This window comes from Aotus nancymaae, unplaced genomic scaffold, assembly GCF_030222135.1.
Source record: "Aotus nancymaae isolate 86718 unplaced genomic scaffold, 86718_ANA_hifiasm-v0.15.2.pri h1tg000006l, whole genome shotgun sequence".
Taxonomy (NCBI): Eukaryota; Metazoa; Chordata; class Mammalia; order Primates; family Aotidae; genus Aotus; species Aotus nancymaae.
Genome location: NW_026988417.1, coordinates 52191096 through 52218863, shown reverse-complemented (window position 1 = coordinate 52218863; position 27768 = coordinate 52191096). Strand labels below are relative to the sequence as shown.

At 43.3% G+C, this 27768-nt stretch overlaps 1 protein-coding gene across 2 annotated transcripts; it reads left to right on the top strand.

Moving 5' to 3' along the window:
- Positions 1 to 83: 83 nt before the first annotated feature.
- SPINK2 (serine peptidase inhibitor Kazal type 2) lies at positions 84 to 7801 on the top strand. 2 transcript variants are annotated; one of them, XM_012441038.2, is made up of 4 exons: positions 84 to 172; positions 1208 to 1251; positions 5752 to 5861; positions 7477 to 7801. In XM_012441038.2, exons 1-4 carry the CDS (start codon positions 118 to 120, stop codon positions 7520 to 7522), a joined length of 255 nt encoding a protein of 84 aa, XP_012296461.1. In that variant the 5' UTR covers positions 84 to 117; the 3' UTR covers positions 7523 to 7801. The 2 variants fall into 2 exon arrangements, with proteins under 2 accessions (XP_012296461.1, XP_012296457.2); XM_012441034.2 differs by lacking the exons at positions 1208 to 1251; positions 5752 to 5861 and having other exon boundaries at positions 84 to 322; positions 7477 to 7794.
- The last annotated feature ends 19967 nt before the right edge of the window (positions 7802 to 27768 follow it).

Below are 27768 nucleotides of genomic sequence, written 5' to 3'. Positions count from 1 at the left end.
ACTCTCGCCCCGCCCCCCGTCCTCCCTTCCCTGCCCTCCCCGCGCCCCGTCGCGCGAGCGCCCCCCGCGAGTGGCGCAGGCACCAGAGCGCAGGGGTCCGACGGCCGGCGGCGGAGGATGGCGCAGGCGATGCTGCGTTTGGCTCTGCTGCTTCTGGCCGTGACTTTCGCAGGTAGCGCTCGGAGCAATCCTGACGAGCCAGGACCTCCGGAGGAGCGCGGGAGAGGGCATCACGCCGGCGGCGGCCCCTGCCCGGCTCCGCGCGGCCTCGGCGACGGTACCCCCGCGTCCGTTACTGGCGGTTCCCCAGCGTACTTGCTAGGTGGAGGAGCGCGAACCCTGGGGTGTGGGGGTGGCTTTGTGGAGTCAGCCACCCTCTTTAGTTCTTGCTTGGGCTTCGCTCCCAGCTCCAAGGGACACCGGCTGTCTAGGGGGCTTTCCCTGTTAAAGTAGATTTTCTGGTACCCAAGATGAGGAGTTGGGTTTTAAGGTATGGCCCCCACGGGACCCCAGCAGGAGATTGGCAGGAGTGAGGAATTGTGGATGCTGACAAGAAGGGGGCTTTTGTCTAACCACACTGGACACCTCTCTTAAAATGGAGTTTAAATGCTCCTGTCTTGTGTTAAATTTTGTATTTGTTACCCCGAGTTGCAAAGGAAAAGAACATCATGAACTATTAATTAAGGGTTACTTCCTGGGCCGGGTGCGGTGGCTTAGGCCGGTAGTCTCAGTTACCCCGGAGGCTGAGGTGGGAGGTTCACTTGAAACCAGGAATTGAGGCTGCAGTGCACTAGCGTGACTTTTATTCCATAGCTTCAAAGTCCTTTCTCAGCCAAACCTAAAGAGAACAGAACCAAATGTTATTTCTATGTGCTTGTGGAGAGAAGTGCCATAAAAAACAATATGCTTTCTGGTGGAAGTGGGAAGGGAACAGTTCAAAGAAAGTAGGCCTTAGAGGGGAAAATAGAAGATGTGGCCTGCATAAATCCCAAACTGGACTTTAATACATCCTAATCAGGCTGGTCGTGGTGGCTCACGCCTCAAATTCCAGCACTTTGAGGCCTAGGGAGGAGGATCTCTTGAGCCCAGGAGTTCAAGACCAGCCTGGACAACATAGCAAGAACTTACTAAAAAAAAAAAAAAAGAATTATGAACAATACCTTACCTTGATCCCATACTGCAAAATGTCTATGCTTCCTTCTTGCAGGCACTCTGGCCCCTCAATTTGGTCAGGCTTCAGAATATAGAACGGTAAGTAGGAAACCACTTGTACTGTTTCTAATAATACAGTGAAACCCAAAACCGTTTGGGAGGGAGGCTGGTTTTCAGGTCTGACCTACTGCTTTTGAAAACCATTGAGGACTGCATTTAAAACCAGGTTCTCAGGGAGGCCTTTTGATTCAGCTAAAAGTGTACATTTTAGTTGAAAACCTCTCCGTCTTTGTTTGTGTTAATATTTCCTTTAAAGATTCAAAAGGTCCTTGGAAAAATAGTTATGCCTTATACTAGACATTTTATGTACTTTATCAAATTAAATTCTGAGGATGTACATGGAGACCAACCGACTGAGAACAAGCAAAGGCTATTTTTTTCAGGGCTTGATATAGCAAGGAGTCAGCCACTGTCACTTGCATTTCGGTAGGGATTTGAGTCAAAGAGAGAAGTGGGAAAACTATAGTGGAAAATAGGAATGGTTTCAGGTATGGCCTGGTGGGAGGCTGTTGGCACGGGGATGCTGCAGGTGGGCTAACTAGAAGCAGGACATTCTATGGTATTGGTTAGGGGTGCATATTTGGTTTTCTCTGATTGTTTTAAGTTGAAATTGAGGACAGAAATTAGGGAAGCTGTCAGTGAGTAATCAAGTCCTAACCATTTTGCGGCCAGGCACGGCGCTCACGCCTGTAATCCCAGCACTTTGGGAGGCTGAGGTGGGTGGATCACCCAAGGTTAGGAGTTTGAAACTACCCTGGCCAACATGGTGAAACCTTGTCTCTACTAAAAATAAAAAAAAAATTAGCCAGGAGTGGTGGCACATGCCTATAATCCCAGCTACTGAGGCAGGGGAATTGCTTGAACCCAGAAGGTAGAGGTTGCAATGAGCCAAGAACATACCACTGCACTCTAGCCTGGATGACAAAGTAAAACTCCATCTCAAAAAAAAAAAAAAAAAAAAGTCCTAGCCATTTTGGGCTGATGGTTAAAGGGGTTATTGTTTGGCTTTCTGGACTATCACTAGAGAGAGCAGTCTGATTTCCTACAAGTCTGACTTATAGCCTGCTGACCTCCTGGGCTGGTTATTCTGAATAATGGTTTGGGTTCCTGGGCAGGTTGCTACAGGTTGTGGGTCAGAGTTCTGTTTTATATAAGGTCTAGTCATTGTCTGTATATTTGGTCTCTCAATTTTCACAATGACGTTGTAAGATAGACATTATTTGACATATGAGGGTGTTGACTTCAGTAGGTTAACTGTGGTAGACCTCTTCCAGGAAGTCTTCCCACCCTATTCCCTTCCTCCAAAGCAGAGATATATACACACACTTTCTCTGTGCTTACCTATACTGCATCATCATCACCATTATAACAGTAAATACTTAGATACCTACATGCCACACCAGTGTTCTAAATGCTTCATGTATAATAACTAATTTCATCTTTCACAGTACTGTGAGGTAGAGAACATTATTTGATTATTAGCCCTTTGGTCAAGGTCACATGGAAGTGGTGGAGCTATGCTTCAAATCCAAGCAGTCTGACTCCAGATCTAGTGGTTTTCTCTACCCCATCATAGATAGCATTGGATTGTAATTGCCTGTTTGCCTATTTCTTCCAGAAAACTGTGTATACCTGTTGTCAGGGATAATATCTTATTTGCTATTTGGTGCTCAGTCTTCAGCATCTCATGGATGCCCAGTAATACTTTTAGCCAGTGACTCAGTTTGCTTGGGTTTGATTTTCTTTTGGAAAATGGGAATTATGGCCAGGCGTGGTGGCTTACACCTGTAATCTCAACACTTTGGGAGACTGAGGTGGGTGGATCACGAGGTCAGGAGTTTGAGACCAGCCTGGCCAAGATGGTGAAACCCCCTCTCTACTAAAAATACAAAAATTAGCTGGGTGCAGTGGTGAGTGCCTATAATCCCAACTACTTGGGAGGCTGAGGCAGGAGAATCGTTTGAACCCAGGAGGCAGAGGTTGCAGTGAGCCGAGATCGTGCCATTGCACTCCAGCCTGGGTGACAGAGCAAGACTCCATCTCAAAAAAAAAGAAAAAAAAGAGAAAAAGAAAATGGGAATTATGGTACCTTTGTTTCAAGGCTGGGATTAGGGTGACTGAGATCCTACATGCAGAATTGAAGAAGGCCCTCATACTTAGGAGCTAAGGCAAGTGCTATTGGGCCTGCTGTCTTTTTTTTTTTTTTGAGATGGATCTCACTCTGTCACCCAGGCTAGAGTTCAGTGGTGAGAGCTCTGCTCACTGCAACCTCTGCCTCCCGGGTTAGAGCAATTCTCCTGCTTCAGTCTCCCGAGTAGCTGGGACTATAAGCGTGTGCCACTACACCCAGCTAATTTTTTTGTATTTTTAGTAGAGGCAGGGTTTCACCATGTTGGCCAGGCTGACCTCAAAGGATCCACCCGCCTCAGCCTCCCAAAGTGCTGGGATTACAGGAGTGAGCTACCTCCTGGCCTGGACCTGCTATCGTTTGACAGGATTGTTAAAAGGATGACCCACACAAGAGACCTTTGGTTTGGCTGGTTTTCGTGCAGTGGTGTTTACAGCTAATTGATCACAACCACAGATTTCTCTGTTCCTTTTCCATTCTTCTGCTTCACTTAACCAGCCTTAACAAAAAAAAAAGAGAGAGAAAGATCCTTTTTTTTCCCCCAATTTCTATTGCCACTGCTCTAATTTAGGGCCCCCATTATCTCTCACCTAGATTAACATAGTGGCTTTTCAATGGATTTTCCCCAGCCTTTTGGTATCTTCACTTTCCAGTTCCAGTTCCTGCTACACACTGCTGCTACAATTAGTCTCTAAAACCTTGACTGAGTGTAGCATGTCTCTGTGCAAAATCTTCAAGGACTTCTCATTGTTAGAGAAAGTCTAACCTCATTAACACAGCCTGCTTTTCTACCTGTACCTTCTGGTGCTTTCTCATAGTTTATCATCCTCTATCCTACTGCCACACTGTTTGATTACTGTAGGTTTTTTTTTTGTTTGTTTTTTGTTTTTTTTGAGACAGAGTTTTGCTCTAGTTGCCCAGGCTGGAGTACAATGGCACAATCTCAGATCTCAGCTCACTGCGACCTCCACCTCCCAGGTTCAGGCAATTCTCCTGCCTCAGCCTCCCGAGTAGCTGGGACTACAGGTGTCTGCCATCATGCCCGGCTAATTTTTTGTATTTTTATTAGAGACGAGGTTTCACCATGTTGGCCAGGCTGGTCTCGAACTCCTGACCTCAGGTGATCCACCTGCCTTGGCCTCCCAAAGTGTTGGGATTACAGGCAGGAGCCACCACACTCTGCCCTTCTATAAGAATTAAAATGACATTAAGGAATAATAAATGTGTAGTGGCCCTCTTCCAGAGAGTGGAGAGGAAGTTTTGGGGAAATGTCTGCCCAGATTGAACTCTCTTCCTGTAGTTAGTATCTTGTGGCATGAAATTTGGAGCCTCCATCAATGATGAACCTGTTTTGAACATTTTTCCTTTGGCACAAATTTGCTTCAATTGTGAATCTCCTGCTTTCTTTAATGTTTTTGGTTAAATGTCAGTGTCTTAAAAATTCAGACTGAAAGATGAGATTCCTGATTTTGTCCTGGCATTAAGCCAAGGGATTAAGGTGGAATTTAATAGAACATCCACATGGAGATTTTAGTGAAGTACAAATTATGAAGCTAGATGATAATAAAGTAGGTATGGTGAAATGTCTCAGACTTTTATTTAAAAATCAGTCAGATTGGCCATGTATGGTGGCTCACGCCTGTAATACCAGCACTTTGGAAGGCCAAGGTGGGCAGATCACAAGGTCAGGAGTTTGAGACCAACCTGGCCAATATGGTAAAACTCCGTCTCTACTAAAAATTCAAAAATTAGCTGGGTGTGGTGGTATGTGCCTGTAGTCCCAGCTACTTGGGAAGCTGAGGCAGAAGAATTGCTTGAACTTGGGAGGTGGAGGTTGCAGTAAGCCGAGATGACGCCACTGTACTCCAGCCTGGGAGACAGAGCGAGACTGTCTCAAAAAAAAAAAAAAAAAAAATCAGCCAGATTGAAGCCTCTGAGGTCCTTTATTTTTTTTTGAGACAGAGTTTTACTCTCGTTGCCCAGCCTCCACCTCCCGGGTTCAAGTGATTCTCCTGCCTCAGCCCCCCGAGTAGTGGGATTGCAGGCATGCACCACCATGCCCGGCTAATTTACTATTTTTTAGTAGAGATAGGGTTTCTCCATGTTGGTCAGGCTGGTCTCAAATTTCCGAGCTCAGGTGATCCGCCTGCCTCAGCCTCCCAAAGTGCTGGGATTACAGGTGTGAGCCACCGTGCCCAGCCAAGGTCCTCTTTTTACATAGTATGTATTGAGTCATCACACCAACATTGTATCTGATTTTTGCATTGGAAAATTTTTTTTCTGGAAAATAAAACTATTTTTATTGAATTAGTTTAGGAAATCTAGGGAGATCTGGAACATATTCTCCTCTGAGCTATTTTATATGACTGTATCTCAAGTCATTCTCGAATTTCTCTGTCTCTTTTTTTCAGCCAAACTGCGCTCAGTATAAATTACCAGGATGTCCCAGGGACTTTAACCCTGTGTGTGGCAGTGACATGTCCACTTATCCCAATGAATGTACTCTGTGCATGAAAATCAGGTAACATGATTTTACAACTGTAAAATTTTTCTTCATTTCTTTGTTGTTTTTTTTTGTTTGTTTCTTTGTTTTCTGAGACAGAGTCTAACTCTGTCACCCAGGGTGGAGTGCAGCGGCGAAATCTTGGCTCACTGCAACCTCTGCCTCCTGGGTTCAAGCAATTCTCGTATCTCAGCCTCCCAAGTAGCTGGGATTACAGGCACCACCATGCCTGGCTAATTTTGTACTTTTAGTAGATATGGGGTTTCACCATGTTGGCCAGGCTGGTTTCAAACTCCTGACCTCAAGTGATCCACCTGCTTCGGCCTCCCAAAGTGTTGGGATTACAGGCGTGAGCCACTGTGCCCGGCCTCTTCATTTCTTTTGTTGGATTTTGATTACTTAGGAGGTAGTGTCTATTTTCTTGGATATAAGTATGAAAAGTGACATGGTAGTTCTCAGTTTTCAGGGTGATGGCTAAAAAGATGCAAAATCCTCAGTGCATTTTTCAAGTCAAGTTAAAGAATGAGATGTAATCAAATTACATTATTGCCCATGAATTCGAAATTTCCTAAAATTAAGAGTCTATTGAATAGTTAAACTCTGTGGAGTATTACATTTTATTTTTAATTCAAAGGGCATGTGTGGGTGATCTGCACACCCTGTACTACTAGTCAGGAAGTAGGACTTACTGACTCTACTTAGTGGAATGCTAAGTAATGAGTGTATTATACTTGATACGCTTCATGTAGCACACCTGACCAGGTCACTGCGACTGCTCCTTCAGGTATGCAGCTTTGTATAGAGCAGGGATTCATTATCTGACTTCAGTCGGTCTTCTCTGATTCTTTTTTTTTTGAGACCGAGTCTCACTTGTCGCCTGGCTTACTGCAACCTCTTCCTCCCAGGTTTAAGCGATTCTCCTGCCTCAGCCCTCCCAAGCAGCTGGGATTACAGGCATGTGCCATCATGCCTGGCTAATTTTTGTATATATATAATATTTGATTTGGAATTTTGCTCTTGTTATCCAGGCCGGAGTGCAATGGCACGATCTCAGCTCGCTGCAACTTCCACCTCCGGGGTTCAAGAGATTTTCCTGTCTCAGCCTCCCAAGTAGCTGGGATTACAGGCATGAGCCACCATACCCAGCTAATTTTTATATTTTTAGTAGAGACGGGGTTTCACCATATTGGTCAGGCTGCTCTTGAACTCCTAACCTCAGGTGATCCACTCGATCTGGCCTCCCAAAGTGCTAGGATTACAGGCGTGAACCACCACACCTGGTCTAATTTTTGTATATTTAGTAGAGATGGGTATTCACCATGTTGGCCAGGCTGGTCTTGAACTCCTAACCTTCAGTGATTCGCCCACCTTAGCCTCCCAAAGTGCTGGGATTACAGGCGTGCTCAGCCCTCTGAGTGATTCTTTGGGGTTAGTGTCCTGTGCCTTAGGGTTAGGGAAAAAAATGGCAGAGTGGAGACTTTCACCCTGTTTCCTAGATTTAGCTTTAAAAAATGATTAAGTGTAGCCCCGAAGGAATCTAATGTATAATTACATGGGTCCTTTTAATACCAATAGTGAGGCAGTTTCAGTATGATAGTTAATAATTGTGTTTCTATGATTGTTCAATTTGCAGGGAAGATGGTCATGATATTAAAATCATCCGAAATGAACCCTGCTAATGTAGCAGTTTACAGAAAAGAAGATGGAGAGACCACCTTGACTGGCACACTAGATAAATTGCATTTCCTCTTTTTCTCTTTTCCTATGTTTCTTTTAATGAGATTTGTTAACCCACATTTTCTAAGAGGAGATATGGAAGACCGCCATGTGTAGTGATGGATAATTTAAAGAAAAAAAGAATCTTCGTTTCTTGGCTTTTGCTCCTAGAGTTAAGCTTGCTGCCTAGATGACTTGTGCATTGGTTTATTCAGTTGAAATAAAATCAGCATTGAATTCAGTTCTTACTGTTCTCGGTTGAAAATGCTGTTCTCATTTCAGGGGAGGCAGAATTTTACCTCTACCCTTTCAGAGTTTTTCAGCTGGGTCAGAGAATTAAATGAACATAAGACAGATCAACAGGAGAAAAGCATACAGACTTATTTAATACAAGTTTCACTTGGCATGGGAGTCTTCATAAAGAAACGCTCAAAGACACAGAGTTGAACACTTATATGCTGAATTAGACAAACAGTAGTGAATTATGAAAGTGTGGCATGGCAGGGGGGCTTGGGCTGAGTTAATTGGGTGGAGAAGTGGCTGGGAGGATAAAGTTTGTTTGTACACATTTCCCTTGACCTCAATTTCCAATTTTCCCCAGTCCTTGATGATAAGAATGTTACTTCACTTCTGGCTTAGGGAGGATATCTTTCACATGGGAATTTTATCTCCTGCTTTTAAGAAACAGAAGGAAAGTCAGAATGACCTTCTTGCACCTGCTGTTCTTCAAGTGTTTTTAACACAAAATAGTCAATATTGCCAGGGCAGCATATTTTGGGTTGGCATATTCTTAACACCTTCGTCACTCAGCAGCCTCACATGGCTCTGTTCCTCTCAGGCATGGATGAATTTCAGTAGGTGAGAAGTGGAGTTGTTGAGGGGGTAAGATCTAACTCCTTTCCCTAATTCTTGGATAATTTTATGTGTAATTGGTACAGTGTTCTGCACATGGCAAGTAACTGTAAGATACTTGGATCTAACATTAACCCAAACTGGTAAAGAATCAGTGGAGGTACAAATATTTATTAGATTAAAAATTTCCTTTCAATACAATTTTCATTCTGAGTTCACACAGGAGTTTGGCTTTTCTTGGATCAGTGGTTCTCAATCCAGGGTGATTTTCCCCAAGGGGACATTTGGCAGTGCATCTGGAGGCATTTTTGCTGTAACAGCTGAGGTGTGGCGTGCTACCCAGGGATGTTTCTAAACAACCTGCATTGCATAGGCAGCCCCCAACAGCAAGGAGTTTTCCAGTCCAACCTCAATAGTGCTAAGGTTGAGACATCCTGGTTTAGAGTTTGATACAGCATAAGCATTTTATAACAATAACGTAAGTGACCAGGGATTCAGAATGATAGCATTTTCCAGGTAGAGAATTTTGAGTCATAGGGCCTGGGTTTAAGTACATTCCAGCACCAGGACATGGTGAGACACGATGCAAGAGGTGGCTGGGAGAGTGGTATAGTGGGAAGAACATGGCTTTTGGGGGTGAGCTAAATATGAGTTCATTTTGATTCCAATTCTTGTGTTTCCATTTTCAGATCTGAAAATGGGGTTGATGCTTAGCTCCTGGAGCTATGGTGAGGAAACTGCTCAGCATAGTGCTTGGCATATAGAAACCACTGAAACAGGTGCTACTGTTGCTTCAGGCAGTTCTCCTAGAGAGGAGAAAACAGTCCCACAAAGGCAAACACATTTGCTTAAGGTGATAGAACACATTTAAAACTGAGCCTGGGCCTCCTATGGTGGCTCATGCCTGTAATCCCAGCACTTTGGGAGGCTGAGGTGGGTGGATCACGAGGTCAGGAATTCAAGACCAGTCTGGCCGATATGGTGAAACCCCGTCTCTACTAGAAATACAAAAATTAATCGGGCCTGGTGGCGCGCACCTGTAGTCCCAGCTAGTCGGGAGGCTGAGGCAGGAGAATCACTTGAACCCAGGAGGTGGAGGTTGCCAGCTTGGGTGGCAGAGTGAGACTTCGTCTAAAAAACAAAAAAACAAAAACAAAACAAAACAAAACTCAGCCTGGTCTAGGAGCCTGGACCTGCAAATTTTAAGTCTTCTGTTTTTATACAAAATAGGGGCAATGAAGTGGAAAGCTGTATAACATAAATGTACCACAACTATTGTCCTGTAATTATTTTTGGCTTAAAATTTTTATAGAAGTCATATATGCTCTTTGGAAAATTAAAAAGAAAGATACAGACCAGGTGCAGTGACTCACACCTGTAATCCCAGCACTTTGGGAGGCTGAGGCAAGAGGATCACTTGAGACCAGGAGTTTAAGACCAGCCTGGGCAACATAGGAGACCCCGTCTCTATTAAATAAATAAATAAATAGATAGATAGATACAGAAGTATATAAAAATAGAGTGAAAGTCTTACCCATCCTAGCCTCCAGAGACACTTAAAACTGTTTTGAAATGTCTTTTCTCTCTAAATATATGTGTATACAAAATTACACACATGCACAAACACAAACTGTCCTGTAAACTTGCTTTTACTCTTAAATAATTGGGTTTGTTTTCATGTTGATATATATTGTTTCTTCTTCTTTTTAAAAAATTTATTATTATTATTTTTTGAGACTGAGTCTTGCTTGTTGCCCAGGCTGGAGTGTAGTAGCATGATCTCTGCTCACGGCAACCTCTGCCTCCCACGTTCAAACAGTTCTCCTGCCTCAGCCTCGCAAGTAGCTGGGATTACAGGCATGCACCACTACACCCAGCTAATTTTTCTATTTTTAGTAGAGATGGGGTTTTACCATGTTGGTGAGGCTCATCTGGAACTCCTGACCTCAAGTGATCTGCCCACCTTATTGTCCTCCCAAAGTGCTGGGATTACAGGCGTGAACCACCATGCCCAGTCTTTCAAACGGCTACACAGTATTCTGTTATTGGGCCATAATTTATCCACTTTCTATTGACTTATATCTGGATTATTTATTAGGATTCTCTTGATTGAAAGTGGGAAATTCCAACTCAAACTTGTCTAAGCTAAAAGGGGAATTAATTACCTCCTTGATATAGTGAAGTGACTAAGCACATTGGCTCAAAGCTAGATGTCTACATTCACTGACCAAGTTACTGCATAACTCAGTTTCCACATTTATAAAGTGAGGAAGATAACAGTATCTACTTAAGATAATGCATGTAAGGTACTTAGGACACTTGAAATGTTGGCTGTATTATACAAAACTATACTTTAAAAAAACAACTTCCTTTTCTGACTTAATGGATATTTTTCCAAGTCTATACATTTAGATCTATGTCATTAAAAACACTTGCATAGTATTCTGTTATATGGACATACCATAATTTGTTTATTCAATCTCATCCTGATGGACATTTATTTCTCATTTTCACTATCACAGATAATGCTGAAATTATGTCTTTTATTTCTTTTTATTTATTAAATGAAAACTTTTCTTTTAGTAGAAATGGGTCTCACTATATTGTCCAGGCTGGAGTGCAGTGGCTATTCACAGGCAAGATACTGCTACTGATCAGCACCAGAATTTTGACTTGGTCTATTTCTGACCTGGGCCGGTTCACCCCTTCTTAGGCAACCCGTGGTCCCCTGCTCCCAGAAGGTCACCATATTGATGCTGAACTTAATGCGGACACCCACAGGCATAGTGCACTACAGCCCAGAATACCTGGACACAAGCAATCCTCCTGCCTCAGCCTCTTGAGTAGCTGGGACTACAGGCATGCACCATCACGCCTAGGTTTTATGTCTTTGTTTGTGCACATTGTGTAGGATAAATTCATAAGATTGGCATTACACTGCCAGAAGATACATAAATTTAAAACATTGAAAGGGATTGCAAAACCTTTCTGAAAAGGATATACCTGTCTACATCCTCCATGACAAATGAGTACTTGGTTCTTCTTTCTACTACCATTGAATTACAGAAGCAGTGCTGCCCCGAATCTGCTCAGAGTCGTTCTGCAAACTCAGTTTGCATCCATTCTTTTTTTCTTTTTTTTTTCCCTTTGAGACAGAATCTCTCTCTGTCAGCCAGGCTGGAATGCAGTGGCACCATCTTAGCTCACTGCAACCTCTGTCTCCCCTGCTCGAGCAATTCTCCTGCCTCATCCTCTAGAGTAGCTGAGATTACAGGCGTGTGGCACCATGTCCGGCTGATTTATGTATTTTTAATAGAGATGGGGTTTCACTATGTTGACCAGGCTGGTCTCGCACTCCTGACCTCAGGTGATCTGCCGCCTTGGCCTCCCAAAGTACTGGGTTTACAGGCATGAGCCACTGTGCCTAGCCAGCATTCATTCTTTATTGAAGAATTCTTTTATCCCCCTCAATGTTCTTCTTTGAAAGTGGCATAGTAATTATAGTTGTCTCAATCAGGTAAATGGTGAGAAGAAAGTGCAACAATCTATGGAAAGTTCTAGAATAGAAGCTGCCCAAGGATGGAGATCCTCCAAGTCTTGCTCATCATGGTATTTTCAGTGCTCAGAATAGCACCTAGCACAGTGCATATTTGTTGGTTGACGAAATGAAAATACAGCGTAGGAGGCTCACAAAATAATGACAACAAAACCACTAACCTCCATGAATTTCCTTCTTGCAAGAACAGGCAAGATAACTCAAACCAGAAACCCACACACCACAAAGAAAACAAAGTTTTGACTTGCCCAACAGCCAATTTCATTTTTTCCTATGTTACTCTGAAAAAGATAACAATGCTACATGCCCAGATGATCTTGAACAGTTCCAGGAGCATACCTTAAACTGGTTTAGAGTCTTCCTTTAATTTTATTGATTGATTTATTCATTTTTGAGACAGAGTCTCGCTCTGTTGCCCAGGTTGGAGTGCAGTGGTACTATCTCAGCTTACTGCAACCTCCTCCTCCTGGATTCAAGCGATTCTTCTGTTCTTCTGCCTCAGTCTCTTGAGTAGATGGGATTACAGGTGTCCACCACCACACCCAGCTAATTTTTTTTTTTTTTTTTTTTTTTTTGAGATGGAGTTTCGCTCTTGTTACCCAGGCTAGAGTGCAATGGCGCGATCTCGGCTCACCGCAACCTCCACCTCCCAGGTTCAAGCAATTCTCCTGCCTCAGCCTCCCGAGTAGCTGGGACTACAGGCGCGTGCCACCATGCCCAGCTAATTTTTGTATTTTTAGTAGAGATGGAGTTTCACCATATTGGCCAGGGTCATCTTTCACCATATTGGCCAGGGTCGTCTGGAACTCCTGACCTCGTGATCCACCCACCTCGACCTCCCAAAGTGCTGGGATTATAGGCCTGAGCCATTGTGTCCAGCCCTTTTTTTAATTTTAAAAATTATTGTTAATTTTTGTAGAGATGTGGCTTCTCCATATTGCCCAGGCTGGTCTTGAACTCCTGAGCTCAAGTGATCTGCCTGCCTTGGCCTCCCAAAGTGCTGGGATTACAGACATATGCCACAGCACCCTGCCCTGGCTTAGATTTGTTAAATGACGAATAAAAAATCTTTACATCTCCACATCCTCTCCAGCATCTATTTTCTCCAGATTTTTTAATGATTGCCATTCTAACTGGCGTGAGATGGTATCTCAAAATAGGAACACTTTTACACTGTTGGTGGGAGTGTAAGTTAGTTCAACCACTGTGGAAAACAGTGTGGCGATTCCTCAAGGACCTAGAAAAAGAAATTCCATTTGACCCAGCAATCCCATTACTGGGCATATATCCAAAGGATTATAAATCATTCTACTATAAGGACACATGCACACGAATGTTCATTGCAGCACAGTTTACAATAGCAAAGACCTGGAACCAACCCAAATGCCCATTGATGATAGACTGGACAGGAAAAATGTGGCACATATACACCATGGAATATTATGCAGCCATTAAAAATGAGGAGTTCGCGTCCTTTGTAGGGACATGGATGAACCTGGAAACCATCATTCTCAGCAAACTGACACAAGAACACAAAACCAAACACCACATGTTCTCACTCATAGGAGGGTGTTGAACAAGGAGAACACATGGACACAGGGAGGGGAGCACTATACACGGGGGTCTGTTGCGGGGGAGTGGGGGGGACAGCGGGGGGGAGTTGGGGAGGGATAGCATGGGGAGAAATGCCAGATATGGGTGAGGGGAAGGGAGGCAGCAAATCACACTGCCATGAATGCACCTATGCAACAACTTTTCATGTTTTTCACATGTACCCCAAAACCTAAAATGCAATTAAAAAAAAAAAAAAACTTTACATCTGATCAGTCACTCATTTATGTGGTACACACTTGTAGATATCTACTATGTGGTAAGCATGGGGTATACAATGATAAATGAACCGTAGCTCCTGTATATGCAGAACTTATAGGATCATTCCTTTTTCTCTGACAAGCAGAACAACTCTCACTTCTGAAAAACAAGAATCTGATGTCTGCTCTAGACTGTGAGACCCATGAGGGTAAAACCATTATTTGTTGTGTCCCCTACTGTATTCTCAGCACTTGGCACAGTGCCTGTCACACAGTAAGTGCTTAATAAGTACTTGTGAGCTGGCTTAGTTTCATTCTGTTGAATGAAGACAGTTTCATTCTGTTGGCTTCTGCATTCTGTGGCCAGATTTACAATAGCAAGAGGATTTTGGACAGAAGGAGAAGCTGAGCTTCAGGCAGCAAAGCAGGTGGCGACAGTTAGACATAAATCACTCTCATTCAACCTTCAGGGCAGCCACTTCCTCACTAGGTCTTGGAGGTGGGCTCACCCAGGCCATAAACCTCAAAATAAAATAAGGGGACTTATATCCTAGTTTATTGAACATTTGTTTGCTGAATTATATATCTATCTATATATACACACTATAAAAAAACACTATATATATAGTGTGTGAGTGTGTGTGTGTGTATATATGTATATATAGTGGTTGTTTTTTTTTTGAGACAGAGTCTCTCTCTGTCACCGGGCTGGAGTGCAGTTGCGCCATCTTGGCTCACCTCCACCTCCACCTCCCAGGTTCAAGCCATTCTCCTGCTTCAGCCTCCCGAGTAGCTGGGATTATAGGTGTCCACCACCACACCTGGCTAATTTTTGTATTTTTAGTAGAGACAGGGTTTCACAATATTGGCCAGGCTGGTCTTGAACTTCTGACCTTGTGATCTGCCTGCCTCAGCCTCCCAAAGTGCTGGGATTACTGGCATGAGCCACCAAGCCTGGCCTCTGTATAGTGTTTATATATTTCAGACATGGTCTCACTGACACCCAGGATGGAGTGAAGATTATGGCTCACTGCAGCCTTGACCTCCTGGGCTCAAGCAATCTTTCTGCCTCAGCTTTCCAAATAGCTGCAACTACAGGCATGCACCATCATGCCCAGCTAACAGTTTTTACATTTTTTTGTAGAGACAAGGTTTTGCTATATTGCCCAGGCTGATCTTGAACTCCTGGGCTCAAGCAATCCTCCCATCATCCCATCTCATCCTCCCAAAATGCTGGGATTACAAGCGTGAGGTACAGCACCTGGCCAACACTGTTTGTTTTGTCTTTTTTTTTTTTTTTTTTTGAGGTAGAGTTTTGCTCTTGTTGCCCAGACTGGAGTGCAGTGGCATGATCTAGGCTCACTGCAGCCTCCACCTCCCAGGTTCAAGTGATTCTCCTGCCCCAGCCTCCCGAGTAGCTGGGATTACAGGCATGTGCCACCACACCTGGCTAATTTTGTATTTTTTGTAGAGATGAGGTTTCTCCATGTTGGTCAGCCTGGTCTCGAACTCCTGACCTCAGGTGATCCACCCACCTTGGCCTCCCAAAGTGTTGGGATTACAGGTGTTAGCCAAGGCGCCTGGCAGTCTTATTTTTTTTTTTAAGATATAAAGTTATTGTAACACTAGGGTTTTTTGACTGGGAGACCCAAGTATAGATCACAAACTCTTACTGTTTGAACTGGGGCTGATTTAGGTATAACTGATCCAACTTTCTCATTTTACAGATGAGATAACTGAGGAGAAGATGGGTTAAGAGATTTGCCTCAAACAACATTGTCTCTCTGGCTCTGGTTGCTAGAGATCAAGATGATAATTATAGTTAATGGCTAGCTTACAGCTTTGTAATTTTTCCCTTCCCTCATTAGTAACAGACAAAAGTGGCAGAGATCTAGAGAGATGGGAGATATAACTGCCAAATTTCCTTGGGGTGTGTGGAATTCTTTCTCTCTGTCAGAGTAAAGGTGCTCAACTGAGGTGGTAAGAGAAACCAGAAACCAGAATGATTAGAGCTGAGAACCTGATATAGGCACCTGTGACTTGGTTGGCTTTTTGCTTCCCCAACTCTGCTAAGCTGCTTCCTGAAAAATGAGGGCCTCATTTTTTTTTTTTTTTTTTTGAGACAGAGTTTCACTCTGTCACCCAGGCTGGAGGGCAATGGCACTATCTTGGCTCACTGCAACCTCCCCCTCCTGGGATCAAGTCATTTTCCTGTCTCAGCCTCTGGAGTAGCTGAGATTACAGGCACCTGCCACCACGCCCAGCTGGTTTTTGTATATTTAGTAGAGACAGGGTTTCACCATGTTGACCGAGCTGTTCTTGAACTCCTGACTTCAGGTGATCCACCCCCTCGGGCTCCCAAAGTGCTGGGATTACAGGCGTGAGCCACTGCGCCCTGCCAGGCCTCATTTTAAAACCTGCCTTCACACACCCTACAGTAGAATATTTTATGTTACTACTTTTTTACTTTCTTTTTTTTTTTTTGAGACAGAGTCTCGCTCTGTCACCCAGGCTGGAGTGCAATGGTGCGATCTCGGCTCACTGCAACTTCTGCCTCCTGGGTTCAAGTGATTCTTTTGCCTCAGCCTCCCAAGTAGCTGAGACTACAGGCATATGCCACCACACCCAGCTAATTTTTGTATTTTTAGTAGAGATGGGGTTTCACTATGTTGGCTAGGCTGGTCTCGAACTCCTGACTTCATAATCCACCTACCTTGGCCTCCCAAAGTTCTGGGATTACAGGCATGAGTCATGGCACCCAGCACTTTCTTCTTCCTCTTCTTTTTTTTTTTTTTTGAGACAAAAATCTCACTCTGTTGCCGAGGCTGGAGTGCAGTGGTGCAATCTCAGCTCACTGCAACCTTTCCCTCCCTAGTTCAAGCAATTCTACTGCCTCAGCCTTCTGAGTAGCTGGGATTACACGTGCGTGCCACCACACCTGGCTAATTTTTGTACTTTTAGTAGAGACGGGGTTTCCATGTTGACCAGGCTGGTCTCAAACTCCTGACCTCAAGTGATCTGCCGCCTTGGCCTCCCAAAGTGCTAGGATTATAGGTGTGAGCCACCGTGCTCGGCCAAAACCAACTCCAGTATTCTTAATCCATAGTATTGAAATTGCAGGCACATGTATGAGGGCGTGTGATCTAAAGCGCTATCCTTTATAATATATGCTTTATATTGTTTAAGAGAAAAAAGTCAACTCTGTTTCTTAATAGTCTAGGAGATTCAAAAACTGATTTTCTTATTGTGCAGAGGATTGCGTTTATGTAACATTTATGGTAAAATTAGAATTCATAGTTCTTGTAGCTTTTTTCTGTCCCCAAGTAAAATTAGATTTCCTTATATGTAGAAAGATTGAAAAAATTGGGGGAGGAAATACATTAAAACATGAATGAAATGAAATAATCGTATTCAAATTTTCTTCAAGGAGTCTACACTGTTTTGCTAATTATAATAAAATGAGCCTTATTAAAAATCAGAGTAGGGAGAGAGGAGGAAGAAAGATCTGATTTTAAAAGCCATGAGATGAAGGAAACCTTGTTTGAACCAACAATCCACGAGTCAGAAAGAGCCCAGCAATAATCTTTTACAGATGATAACCAAAAATACTTCCTGGCCCGTGCAGAGACACCAGGGGGCAGTGGTTCCCTGAGAACTGCTGCTGCTCCCAGCTCAGGCGGCTCAGTATGCGGGCTACGATTCAGCGTCACCAACCTTAGGAGTTACATTGCACTTATATGCTGCTTCGGAAGGCTCTTATGCTTCGATTTGTGAAGGCACCGTTTCTGTGAATAAAACCGAACGGTGCTCCGGCAGGGGTAGCGCGCAGTTGAGGGCCTGGGTGAAAAGATGGGACATAAACCGAAACCATTTTGCCTTCTGGAGTAGGAGTCGGAAATGGGTTTGAAAAGCTGCCACTGTAGGTTTCAAACTTAGCGGCCCAGGTTGACCTAGCTCCACAGACATCGGGAGGAGGGGCGTGCTTCTCTGTGGGCGGCACGTTGAGGAGGAAGTTCCCACTTTTCTCCAGCTTTTCTGCCTCAACGCCGCCGCCGCCTGCCCCAACCCCCCAGTTCACAATCTTACATTCTGGCGAAAACTTCTGCCTTTATGCGTGATTTCAGGCAATGCATGTAACATTCTATCTTTGCTTGGCTATACTGTTTATAAAGTTGCTTATGCGTTATAAAACACTTTCATGTGTGTTTTCCACCCATGAATTGAAACGGTTTGGGCTTTCGACTCCCACGTTGAAGACCTTCATTATATTGGAAATTAGCACAGTGTAAGTGACTAAAGAAAGCCTTGGATTACTGGACCAAGCGCCGATGACATCGCATTGGCCTGACAACACCGACCAGGCTGCAGGCTAAAGCTCCTGATGTGGGCATAGTGGAAAGGCCAAGATCTCAAATATGGAGCTTGGCAACGAATTTCTGAAAAGGAAGAGCAAGGCGACACTGTAGAAACATTTAGTATTCAAAGACTTTCAGAGGCATCTGTGCATATCAAATTGGCAATGAATATGTGTGAGACAGATGACCCTCATTTTCAATGTGATTTGGAGGTCTTTGGAAGAGAGAAGAATTCCTTTGTTTGCCACAGGTGATTTATTAGGGAAAGTTGTCTTTCTAAACCATATATTTTCAAAAGTTGCAACAAGTCTTACTCATGCAGAAAAATCTTCCAAAAGGCACATTTGCTGCAGAGTTTTTAGGATGGTGTGGTTTTACACACTTGATAAATGCTTGTAAATATATTTGGGAATTGTTGTGATCAATACGACCTTTGTTTCCTCTCTTTGCAGTGGATTTGGTGGCTACCCATACTGTGGGAAGTAGAAAAGTTCCTCTTTAAAGTTTCCATTCTTATTAAAGAATAAATCGTAAGTGTGCTAATAACTCTTTATAAGGCTCTATCCTATGTAGCTGTTAGACATGCCATGCTTACAGGCACGTGGTATATTCTATGTCCTTGTACTTTAACCACAATATCTGTGTTGGACATGCTCACAGGCATGTCCCAGATCATCATTGCTTTTGCCTGTTTAGAAAAGTTTTAAGTTGTTAGCTAATCCTAATCATGTTTTAGTTTAGATTGTGAGGTCTGGCTCCAACCAACGGAGATCAGACACAGCAGTAAGGACAACCCCAGATGCATAAGGGATAAATAGGTCTGCTTCTCCTTTATTCATTGTACTCTTGTGGCAAGATGTCTAGTGAGAGTACCCTTCCTGCAGTCCAGGAAGTAAAAAAAGTAAATATTGTTTGCTGAGAGATCCTTTGTCTCAGTGCTGATTTTTCTTTGCGACACCAAGCATCTGTTTTTTTTTTTTTTTTTTTTTGAAACAGAGTCTTGCTTAGTCACCCAGACTGGAGTGCAGTGGCTCGATCTCAGCTCACTGCAACCTCTGCCTCCCAGATTCAAGCGATTCTCTTGTCTCAGCCTCCAGAGTAGCTGGGATCACAGGTGTGCCCAACCACTCCCAGCTAACTTTTGTATTTTTTGTAGAGACAAGGTTTCACCACATTGGCCAGGCTGGTCTTGGACTCGTGACCTCAAGTGATCTCCCCACCTTGGTCTTCCAAAGAGCTGGGATTACAGGTGTGAGCCACTGCCCCATGACCTGTTTTCCATTTTGGACATAAATAAGGTGCTGAAAGGATTTAGTTCCCAGTGCTGCTGAGACAGGAGCTTCTCATTTAGATTCTACTGGGGAAAAACCTGGTCCCCAACAAGGTGGCAGCACTTGGGTGGTTTATTATTTGTTGAGCACCAAAGATGTGCTCAGTCTAGTAAGAAAATCACAGACGGTACCTTCCATGCCTTCTATAAGCCCACCTTCTTAGGCATCTTGGCTCACATCAGACAAAGGAGAATAAAATAAATAATTGACCCAGGGTATAATGTGAAGCCTGGAAAGCTGTTGTTTTTAAAATAGAAACCATATTATTTAGCAAAATAGATGACAGCACCTTGGACACATTTTATACATTTAACCAGAATGTTGAGTGAATATTAGGTCATAAAATGGTAGTTAGTAAGGCTAGGATAAGCGATTTCTCTCTGCACCCTTTCAAGCTGATTCTTTCTTTTGGAACAGATGTTCCTTCCACTTCCTTCAACTCTCTCTATGGCTCCTGCAAAATGTATTTAATATATCCCACTGACCCTCTACCAATGTCTGAGCCTCCGTATTTCATCAGTCTTTTAATAAATGTTTGTCTCCTTCACATTCTTCTTTTGACATCCAAATGTCCTGTAGAAAGATAATATATTAAGTTTTTAACACAGGGATGGCAAATTCTAGGCAAGTTCCCAGGCACGCTGCCAACTGACAGCAGGTGTTACTAATCTATCATCACGTGCTTTTTTTTACAGAGTCTGGAGTTAGCCTTAGAATCCTCAACGCAGCTGGGCAAGTGTTGGGAGGCTGAGGCAGGTGGATCACCAGAGATCAGGAGTTGGAGACCAACCTGGTCAACATGGTAAAACCCTGTCTGTTCTAAAAATACAAAAATTAGGTGGGTGTGGTGTGGGGCATGTGTAATCTCAGCTACCTGGGAGGCTAAGGCAAGAGAATCACTTGAACCCGGGAGGCGGAGGTTGCACTGAGCCAGGATCGTGCCATTGCACTTCAGCCTGGGCAACGAGAGCACTCCATCTCAAAAAAAAAAAAACAAAAAAAAAAAAACGAATCCTTAATGCAGTGTTGCTGGCAGCCTATGCAGGCTAGTCAACTTTGGCATATGAGAAGGGGCCTACATGGTATCCCTCCCTACCTTAGTGCCATAATCTGGATGAATTGCTAATATAGTATCTTCTTGGTCAGGGTTCCAGACACCAGCAAACTGGATGATAAAGGCCTAAGGAGGATAGATATGAAGGTCAATCTTGTTCTACATCACAATTGCATCTTAAGCTCTTTGCATAACTCTATTTTAATGGCAGAAATAAGAAGCAAGGGTGGCAGACCTATGAATGAATACTTTAGGAATATCTACTTTAAAATAGTGGAACGTTTTCAGGCCTTCCTAAGGGTAGCTAGCTGACGTCAAATAGCTCATTTATCAAGCCTTGCACACAGGTAGTTTTCTATCCCTTGGGTCAGTGAAGCCTACACACAGTGGGCATGAATCGTTATAAGGGGAAGTGTTGAGGAGCTGCTGCCAAGGGGAGCTGGATAGTGCCACCCGGAAAATAACAATGAAGTCAACATCTCTTGCACATTGCGGTAGACTTTCCAGGTACTTTGGGTGAACTGCTAGAATTTGTTCTTTCCCCAGAGTCAGTATACATGACCTCTCTGATATAAAAGCAGAGCAAAACTCATACATGGTGTCTGCCACCATGCCCGGTTAACTTTTGTATTTTTAGTAAAGACAGGGTTTCACCATGTTGGCCAGGCTGGTCTCAAACTCCTGACCTCAAGTGATCCGCCTGCTTCAGCCTCCCAAAGTGTTGGGATTACAGGCGTGAGCCTCCTCTCTGGGCTGATCAGTGGCTTTTAAACTCCAGCCTGCAGCTGAATCACTTGGAGGACACACACATTGCTGACCCCACCGGCAGAGTTTCTGCTTTAGTAGTTATAGAATGGGCTTGAAAATCTGTATTTTTAATGAGTTCCTTGGAGATGCTGATGCTGCTGGTCAGGGAGCACATAAGAACCACCAGCATAGAAAGTTTTCTGGACCATGGACTCCTTAGCTGAAAGATCCTGTAGACCAAATTATGATACAAGATAAGCAGCCCCTTCCATAAGATAGTATCCTAACAAGATACATTCCTGGCTAGGGCACTGGGCTAGTTTGCTGGGGCTGTTGTAACAAAGTACCAGAGACTGGATAGCTTAAACAACAGAAACTAATTTCCTCACAGTTCTGGAGCCTAGACATCCAAGATCAAAGTGTTCCGGGGCTGCTTTCTTCTGAGGCCTGTCTTGGCTTTGAAGATGGCCATCTTCTCCCTGAGTCTTCACATGGTTTTCTCTCTGTACCTCTGTGTCCAGATTTCCTCTTCTCTCTCTCTCTTTTGTTTTTTGTTTTTTGTTTTTTTTTTAGACAATGTATCATTTTGTTGCTCAGGCTGGAGGGCAGTGGCACAATCATAGTTCTCAGCAGCCTTGAACTCCCGAGCTCAAGCTATCCTGAGTGTGGTGTGGCGATGTGAGCCTATAGTATAGCTGGAACTATAGGCTCACATCGCCACACCACACTCAGCTAATTTAAAATTCTTTCTAGAGGCTGGGCTCAGTGGTGCATGCCTGTAGTCCCAGCTACTTAGGAGGCTGAAGTGTGAGGATTGCTGGAGCCCAGGAGCTCTGGCTGTAGTGTGCTATGTGGATCAGGGGTCCGCACTAAGTTAGACATCAACATGGTGACCTCCTGGGAGCAGGGGGACCACCAGGGTTATGTGGGGTGAACCAGCGCAGGTCGGAATGGAGCAAGTCAAAACTCCTGTGCTGATTAGTAGTGGGATTGTGCCTGTGAATAACCACTGCACCCCAGCCTGGGCAATATAGCAAGACCCTGTCTCCAAAATAAAAAGTTCTATAATTTTTAAATAAAAAATTAAAAAAATTATTTCTAGAGATAAGATCTTGCTATGTTGCCCAGGCTGACTGCGAACTCCTGGTCTCAAGTGATCTTTTCACCTCAGCCTCCCAAAGGGCTGGAATTACAGGCACGAGATACCGAACCTGGTCAGCACTTGATGTTTTTCCAGTGCTTGGCATTTAACAGCCATTATCGCAGAGCACCTCGTTCCTGGCATTCAGATGTTAGACTAAGAATTATCAATTTGAAGATGCTGTGTTGAACATAGAATCAGAGTAAATGGAATTAATAATCTTATGGAAATGGTGCCACAGTTTCAGATCCCTAAATCCAGATGTATCATCTTACACATAATTTAACATGTTTTGAAAACATGGTAGAATGTTTTAAATTAGAACTCCCCAAGAATATCCTGGAATGTGAAAATGTGAATGTTCTACAAAAGGGAATCAGGGAATCATTTACTCGTTTCTTCATCTTCTTTTTTTTTTTTTTTTTTTGAGACGAAGTTTCGGTCTTGTTGCCCAGGCTGGAGTGCAATGGCGTGATCTCGGCTCACCACAACCTCTGCCTCCTGGGTTCAAGCGATTCTCCTGTCTCAGCTTCCTGAGTAGCTGGGATTACAGGCATATGCCACTATGCCTGGCTATTTTGTATTTTTAGTAGAGATGGGGTTTCTCCATGTTGGTCAGGCTGGTCTCAAACTCCTGACCTCAGGTGATCCACCTGCCTTGGCCTCCCAAAGTGTGGGGATTATAGGCGTGAGCCACTATGCCTGGCAACTTGTTTATTCTCTAATAAATATTCTATTGAACATCTACTTCATGCCAGGGATGGGGCTAGGTGCTGTGATACAATAAATAAGGACTAGGCAGGATTACGTAGTGATTAAAACACATTCTGGAGGTCAGGCTTCATGTCTCATGCCTGTAATCGCAACATTCTGGGAGGCTGAGATGGGAGGACCACTGGGAGGCCAGGAGTTTGAGATAAGCCTGGGCAACATAGTAAGACCCCATCTCTATAATTTTTTTTTTTTTTTGAGATGGCGTCTTGCTCAACCACCCATGCTGGAGTGCAGTGGCTTGATTTCAACTCACTGCAACCATTGTCACCTGGGTTCAAGCAATTCTCCTGTCTCAGCCTCGGAGTAGCCGGGATTACAGGAACCCACCATCATGCCCAGCTAATTTTTTTTGTTTTTTTTTTTTTGTATTTTAGTAGAGACGGGGTTTCACCATGTTGGCCAGGCTGGTCTTGAACTCCTGACCTCAGTTGATCCACCTGCCTCAGCCTCCAAAGCGCTAAGTATGAGCCACCACACCCGACCTTCTACTGAAATTTTTTAAACATTGAAAAAAAAGAAAAAAAAAAACATTCTGGAGACAAATTGCCTGAATTCAAATTCCAACCCTACCATTTAGTAGCTTTGACAGTTGCTTAACCACTTTGTACCTCAGTTTCCTCATCTGTAAAATGGGAATAGTAATTGCTCCTATCTGATAAAGGTCATATGAGAATTAAATGAGTCAACATTTGTAAGAAAGCACAGCCAACTGATGTTTAACAAAATTGACAAGAACATACATTGGAGAAAGGACATCCTTTTCAATAAATGGTGCTGGGAAAATTGGATTGCCATGTGCAAAAGAATGAAACTGGACTCCTGTTTCTCACCATATATAAAAATCAATTCAAGATGAATTAAAGAATTACATGTACCTGAAACTATAAAAATACTAAAAGAAAACCTCGGTAAAACTCTTCTGGACATTGGTCTAGGCAAAGAATTTATGACTAAGACCACAAAAGTACAGGCCAAAAAACTAAAATAGACAAATGGGACTTAATTAAACTAAAAAACTTCTGCATAACAAAAGAAATAATCAAATAATCAACAGAGTAAACAGACAACTTGCTGAATGGGAAAAAAAGATTTTGCAAATTATGCACGTGACAGGGGACTAATAGCCAGAAGCTGCAAGGAACTCAAACAACTCAACAATGAAAAACATATAACTACATTAAAATTATAGTGAATTATGATCATGCAACTGCACTCTAGCCTGGGTGACAGAGCAAGACCCTGTCTCTTGCACCACCATGCCCAGCTAATTTTTTTGTATTTTAGTAGAGACAGAGTTTCACCATGTTGCCCAGGGTAGTTTCAAACTCCTGAGCTCAGGCAATCTGCCCACCTCAGCCTCCCAGGCATTTTTCAAAAGGAGACATACAGATGACCAACGGGCATATGAGAAAATGGTCAACATCACTAATTATCAGAGGAATGCAAATTAAAACCACAACGAGAGATCATCTTGTATTGTCAGAATGGCCATTACTAAAAAGACACAAAGTACCATGTTGGTGAGGATGTGTCGCAAAGTTAAGTCTAATACACTGTTGGTGGTAATTAGTGTGATTGCTATGAAAAATAGTATGGAGATTTCTCAAATAACTAAAAATAGAACTACCAACCAATCCAGCAATCCCGCTATTGGGTATCTACCCAAAGGAAAATAAATCATTATAGCAAAAAGACATTTGCTCTCACATATTTATCGCAACGCTATTCACAATAGCAGAGATAGGAAATCAACTTAACTGTCCATCAATGGATAACTGGATAAAGAAAATGTGATATATATATTACACACACACATTGGGATACCATTCAGCCATAAAAAGAATGGAATCATGTCTTTTGCAACAATAAGGTTGGAACTGGAGGCCATTAAGGGAAACAACTCAGAAACAGAAAGACAAATACTGCATGTTCTCACTTATTAGTGGGAGCTAAATAATATTGACACATGGATTAAAGTGCAGAATGATAGACAATGGAGACTCAAAAGAGTTAGGGAGTGGGAGGGGCATGGATAATGAGAAATCACTCATTGTAAGCATGCTTTCTTAAAGATAAATCAAAAGCTGTTTTCAGTTAGTGAATATAAGTGTTTGACAGAGAAACATCTTTGGAAGCAAACTTTGAGAACATGTTATTACAACATGTTTCTTACACACACAAAAAAAAAAAATTGTAAAAAGCAAAGAACATTGTCTGGTACACTGTATGTGTTTTATAAATGTTGTCATATAAATACACCAGCCCTTGGCTTTAAGAAGCTCACACTAGGCCGGGCGCGGTGGCTCACGCCTGTAATCCCAGCACTTTGGGAGGCCGAGGCAGGCGGATCACGAGGTCAGGAGATTGAGATCATCCTGGCTAACATGGTGAAACTCCATCTCTAAAAATACAAAAGAATTAGCCGGATGTGGTGGTGCACACCTGTAGTCCCAGCTAATCGGGAGTCTGAGGCAGGGGAATCGCTTGAACCCGGGAGGCGGAGCTTGCAGTGAGCCCAGATGCGCCACTATACTCCAGCCTGGCAACAGAGTGAGACTCCGTCTCAAAAAAAAGAAACTGACAGTACTGGGAAGTAAAGAGTGACAGGTAAGTGTTTCAATACAACATAGCAGAAGGTCTAAGGTCTTACTGAAGCCCTGAACTTTCTCTGCAGCAGGATGGAAAACAGTAAGACTGTCTGGGGCCAAATGACATGTGTTTGCCACATACAGCTTCCCTCCAACAACCAAGCTGGAGAAACTCCAGCAAGCTTTTATCCTTCCTTTTTACAGCTTCTACTGTGAAAACAACCTCCATTAGGGTAACGTATAATTATCACAAATGATTTTCAAAAGCCTATCAAATTTAAATGACGGTGAAACTTGTTTAGGAGACCACCTGTTTGAACTTACAGAACTTACAAGAGTAATTTATGTGAAAATAGGGTTGGGCAACTGTTCTGCTGTTTGAAACCCTGGGCAGAGCACCATGTGAATTAGATGAGGCAATAACCTTATAAGTAGGATAGCCAACTTGTCCTGGTTTTCATGGGACATTCTCAGTTTTATTTAATGTAATTTATTTATTTTTGAGACAGTCTTGCTCTGTCACCTAGGCTGAAGTGCAATGGCACAATCTCAGCTCACCGAAACTTCTGCCTCCCGGGTTCAAGTGATTCTCCTGCCTCAGCCTGCAGAACAGTTGGGACTACAGGTGCGCACCACCATGCCTGGCTAATTTTTCAGTTTTAAAACTGAAGGTTCTCATTCCCAGAAATCCCCTCTGTCTTGGGCAAAAGTTAAAAATTGTTGCAATCATTCTGATAGGATGTGAGAGCTTTAAAAAGAAAACTATTAGGCTGCATGATCTGGATGGAACTGGTAAGTATAGTTAAAATCAATAGATATTTACTGACTTTCTAATGAATAGATGACAACATATCTTCCTGTTCTTTTTTTTTTTTTTTTGAGACGGAGTTTCGCTGTTGTCCCCCAGGCTGGAGTGCAATGGCATGATCTTGGCTCCTTACAGCCTCCACCTCCCAGGTTCAAGCAATTCTCCTGCCTCAGCCTCCCAAGTAGCTGGGACTACAGGCAGGTACCACCATGCCCAGCTAATTTTTGTATTTTTAGTAGAGACAGGATTTCACCATGTTGGCCAGGCTGGTCTGGAACTCCCAAACTCAAGTAATCTGCCCACCTCGGCCTTCTAAAGTGCTAGGATTACAGGCTTATGCCACCTTGCCTAGCCAATATTTCTGTTTGTTTTTGTCTTTTGAGAGGAGTCTCGCTCTGTCACCAGGCTGGAGTGCAGTGGTGTGATCTTGGCTCACTGCAACCTCAACCTCCTGGGTTTAAGCGATTCTTCTGCCTCAGCCTCCTGAATAGCTGGTACTATAGGTGCGTGCCACCATGCCCAGCTAATTTTTGTATTTTTAATAGAGATGGGGTTTCACCATGTTGGCCAGGATGCTCTCTATCTCTTGACCTCATGATCTGCCCACCTTGGCCTCCCAAACTGTCGGGATTACAGGCATGAGCCACTGCACCCAGCCCAATATTCCTGTTCTTAATGAGCTATGATCTGATTCAGGGAACAAGAAACAAACCACTGTAAAGTTAAATCAAGGTACGTTTACATATTAATTCAAGACAGTAAGGGAAATGATGTTACAACATGACTAATGGCCAAATCAGTTTTCTACTTAGCATTGCTTTGGGAATGGATTTCAGAGGAACGGAGCAGCTTTTACTGGGGTTGAGATATTCATGGAAAACTATTAAAATGGTTGTACTTAGGCCGGATGCGGTGGCTCACATCCGTAACCCCAGCACTTTGGGAGGCACAGACAGGAGGATCACCTGAGCCCAGGAGTTCAAGACCAGCCTGTGCAACACAGTGAGACCCTGTATCTAAAAAAAAAGGTTATACTTTACAATGGTTTAGAAAAACTGGAGTGATTTTGATACACAGAAATGAAGGCAGAGCGTTGCAGGTGGATGGCACAGAACAGGCAAAGCGACAGGAGTGGGAAGAAGCAGAAGGCAAATCCAGGGTGCAAGGGGGATCAGCTCATTAAAAGGGAGAG

What these genes read in the sequence shown, in the direction of transcription:
- SPINK2 (XM_012441034.2), top strand. Translation starts at nt 118, where the DNA reads ATGGCGCAGGCGATGCTGCGTTTGGCTCTGCTGCTTCTGGCCGTGACT. An exon ending in TTCCCCAGCGTACTTGCTAG is followed by an intron (nt 323 to 7,476) that starts GTGGAGGAGCGC and finishes TTCAATTTGCAG; the next exon opens with GGAAGATGGTCATGATATTA.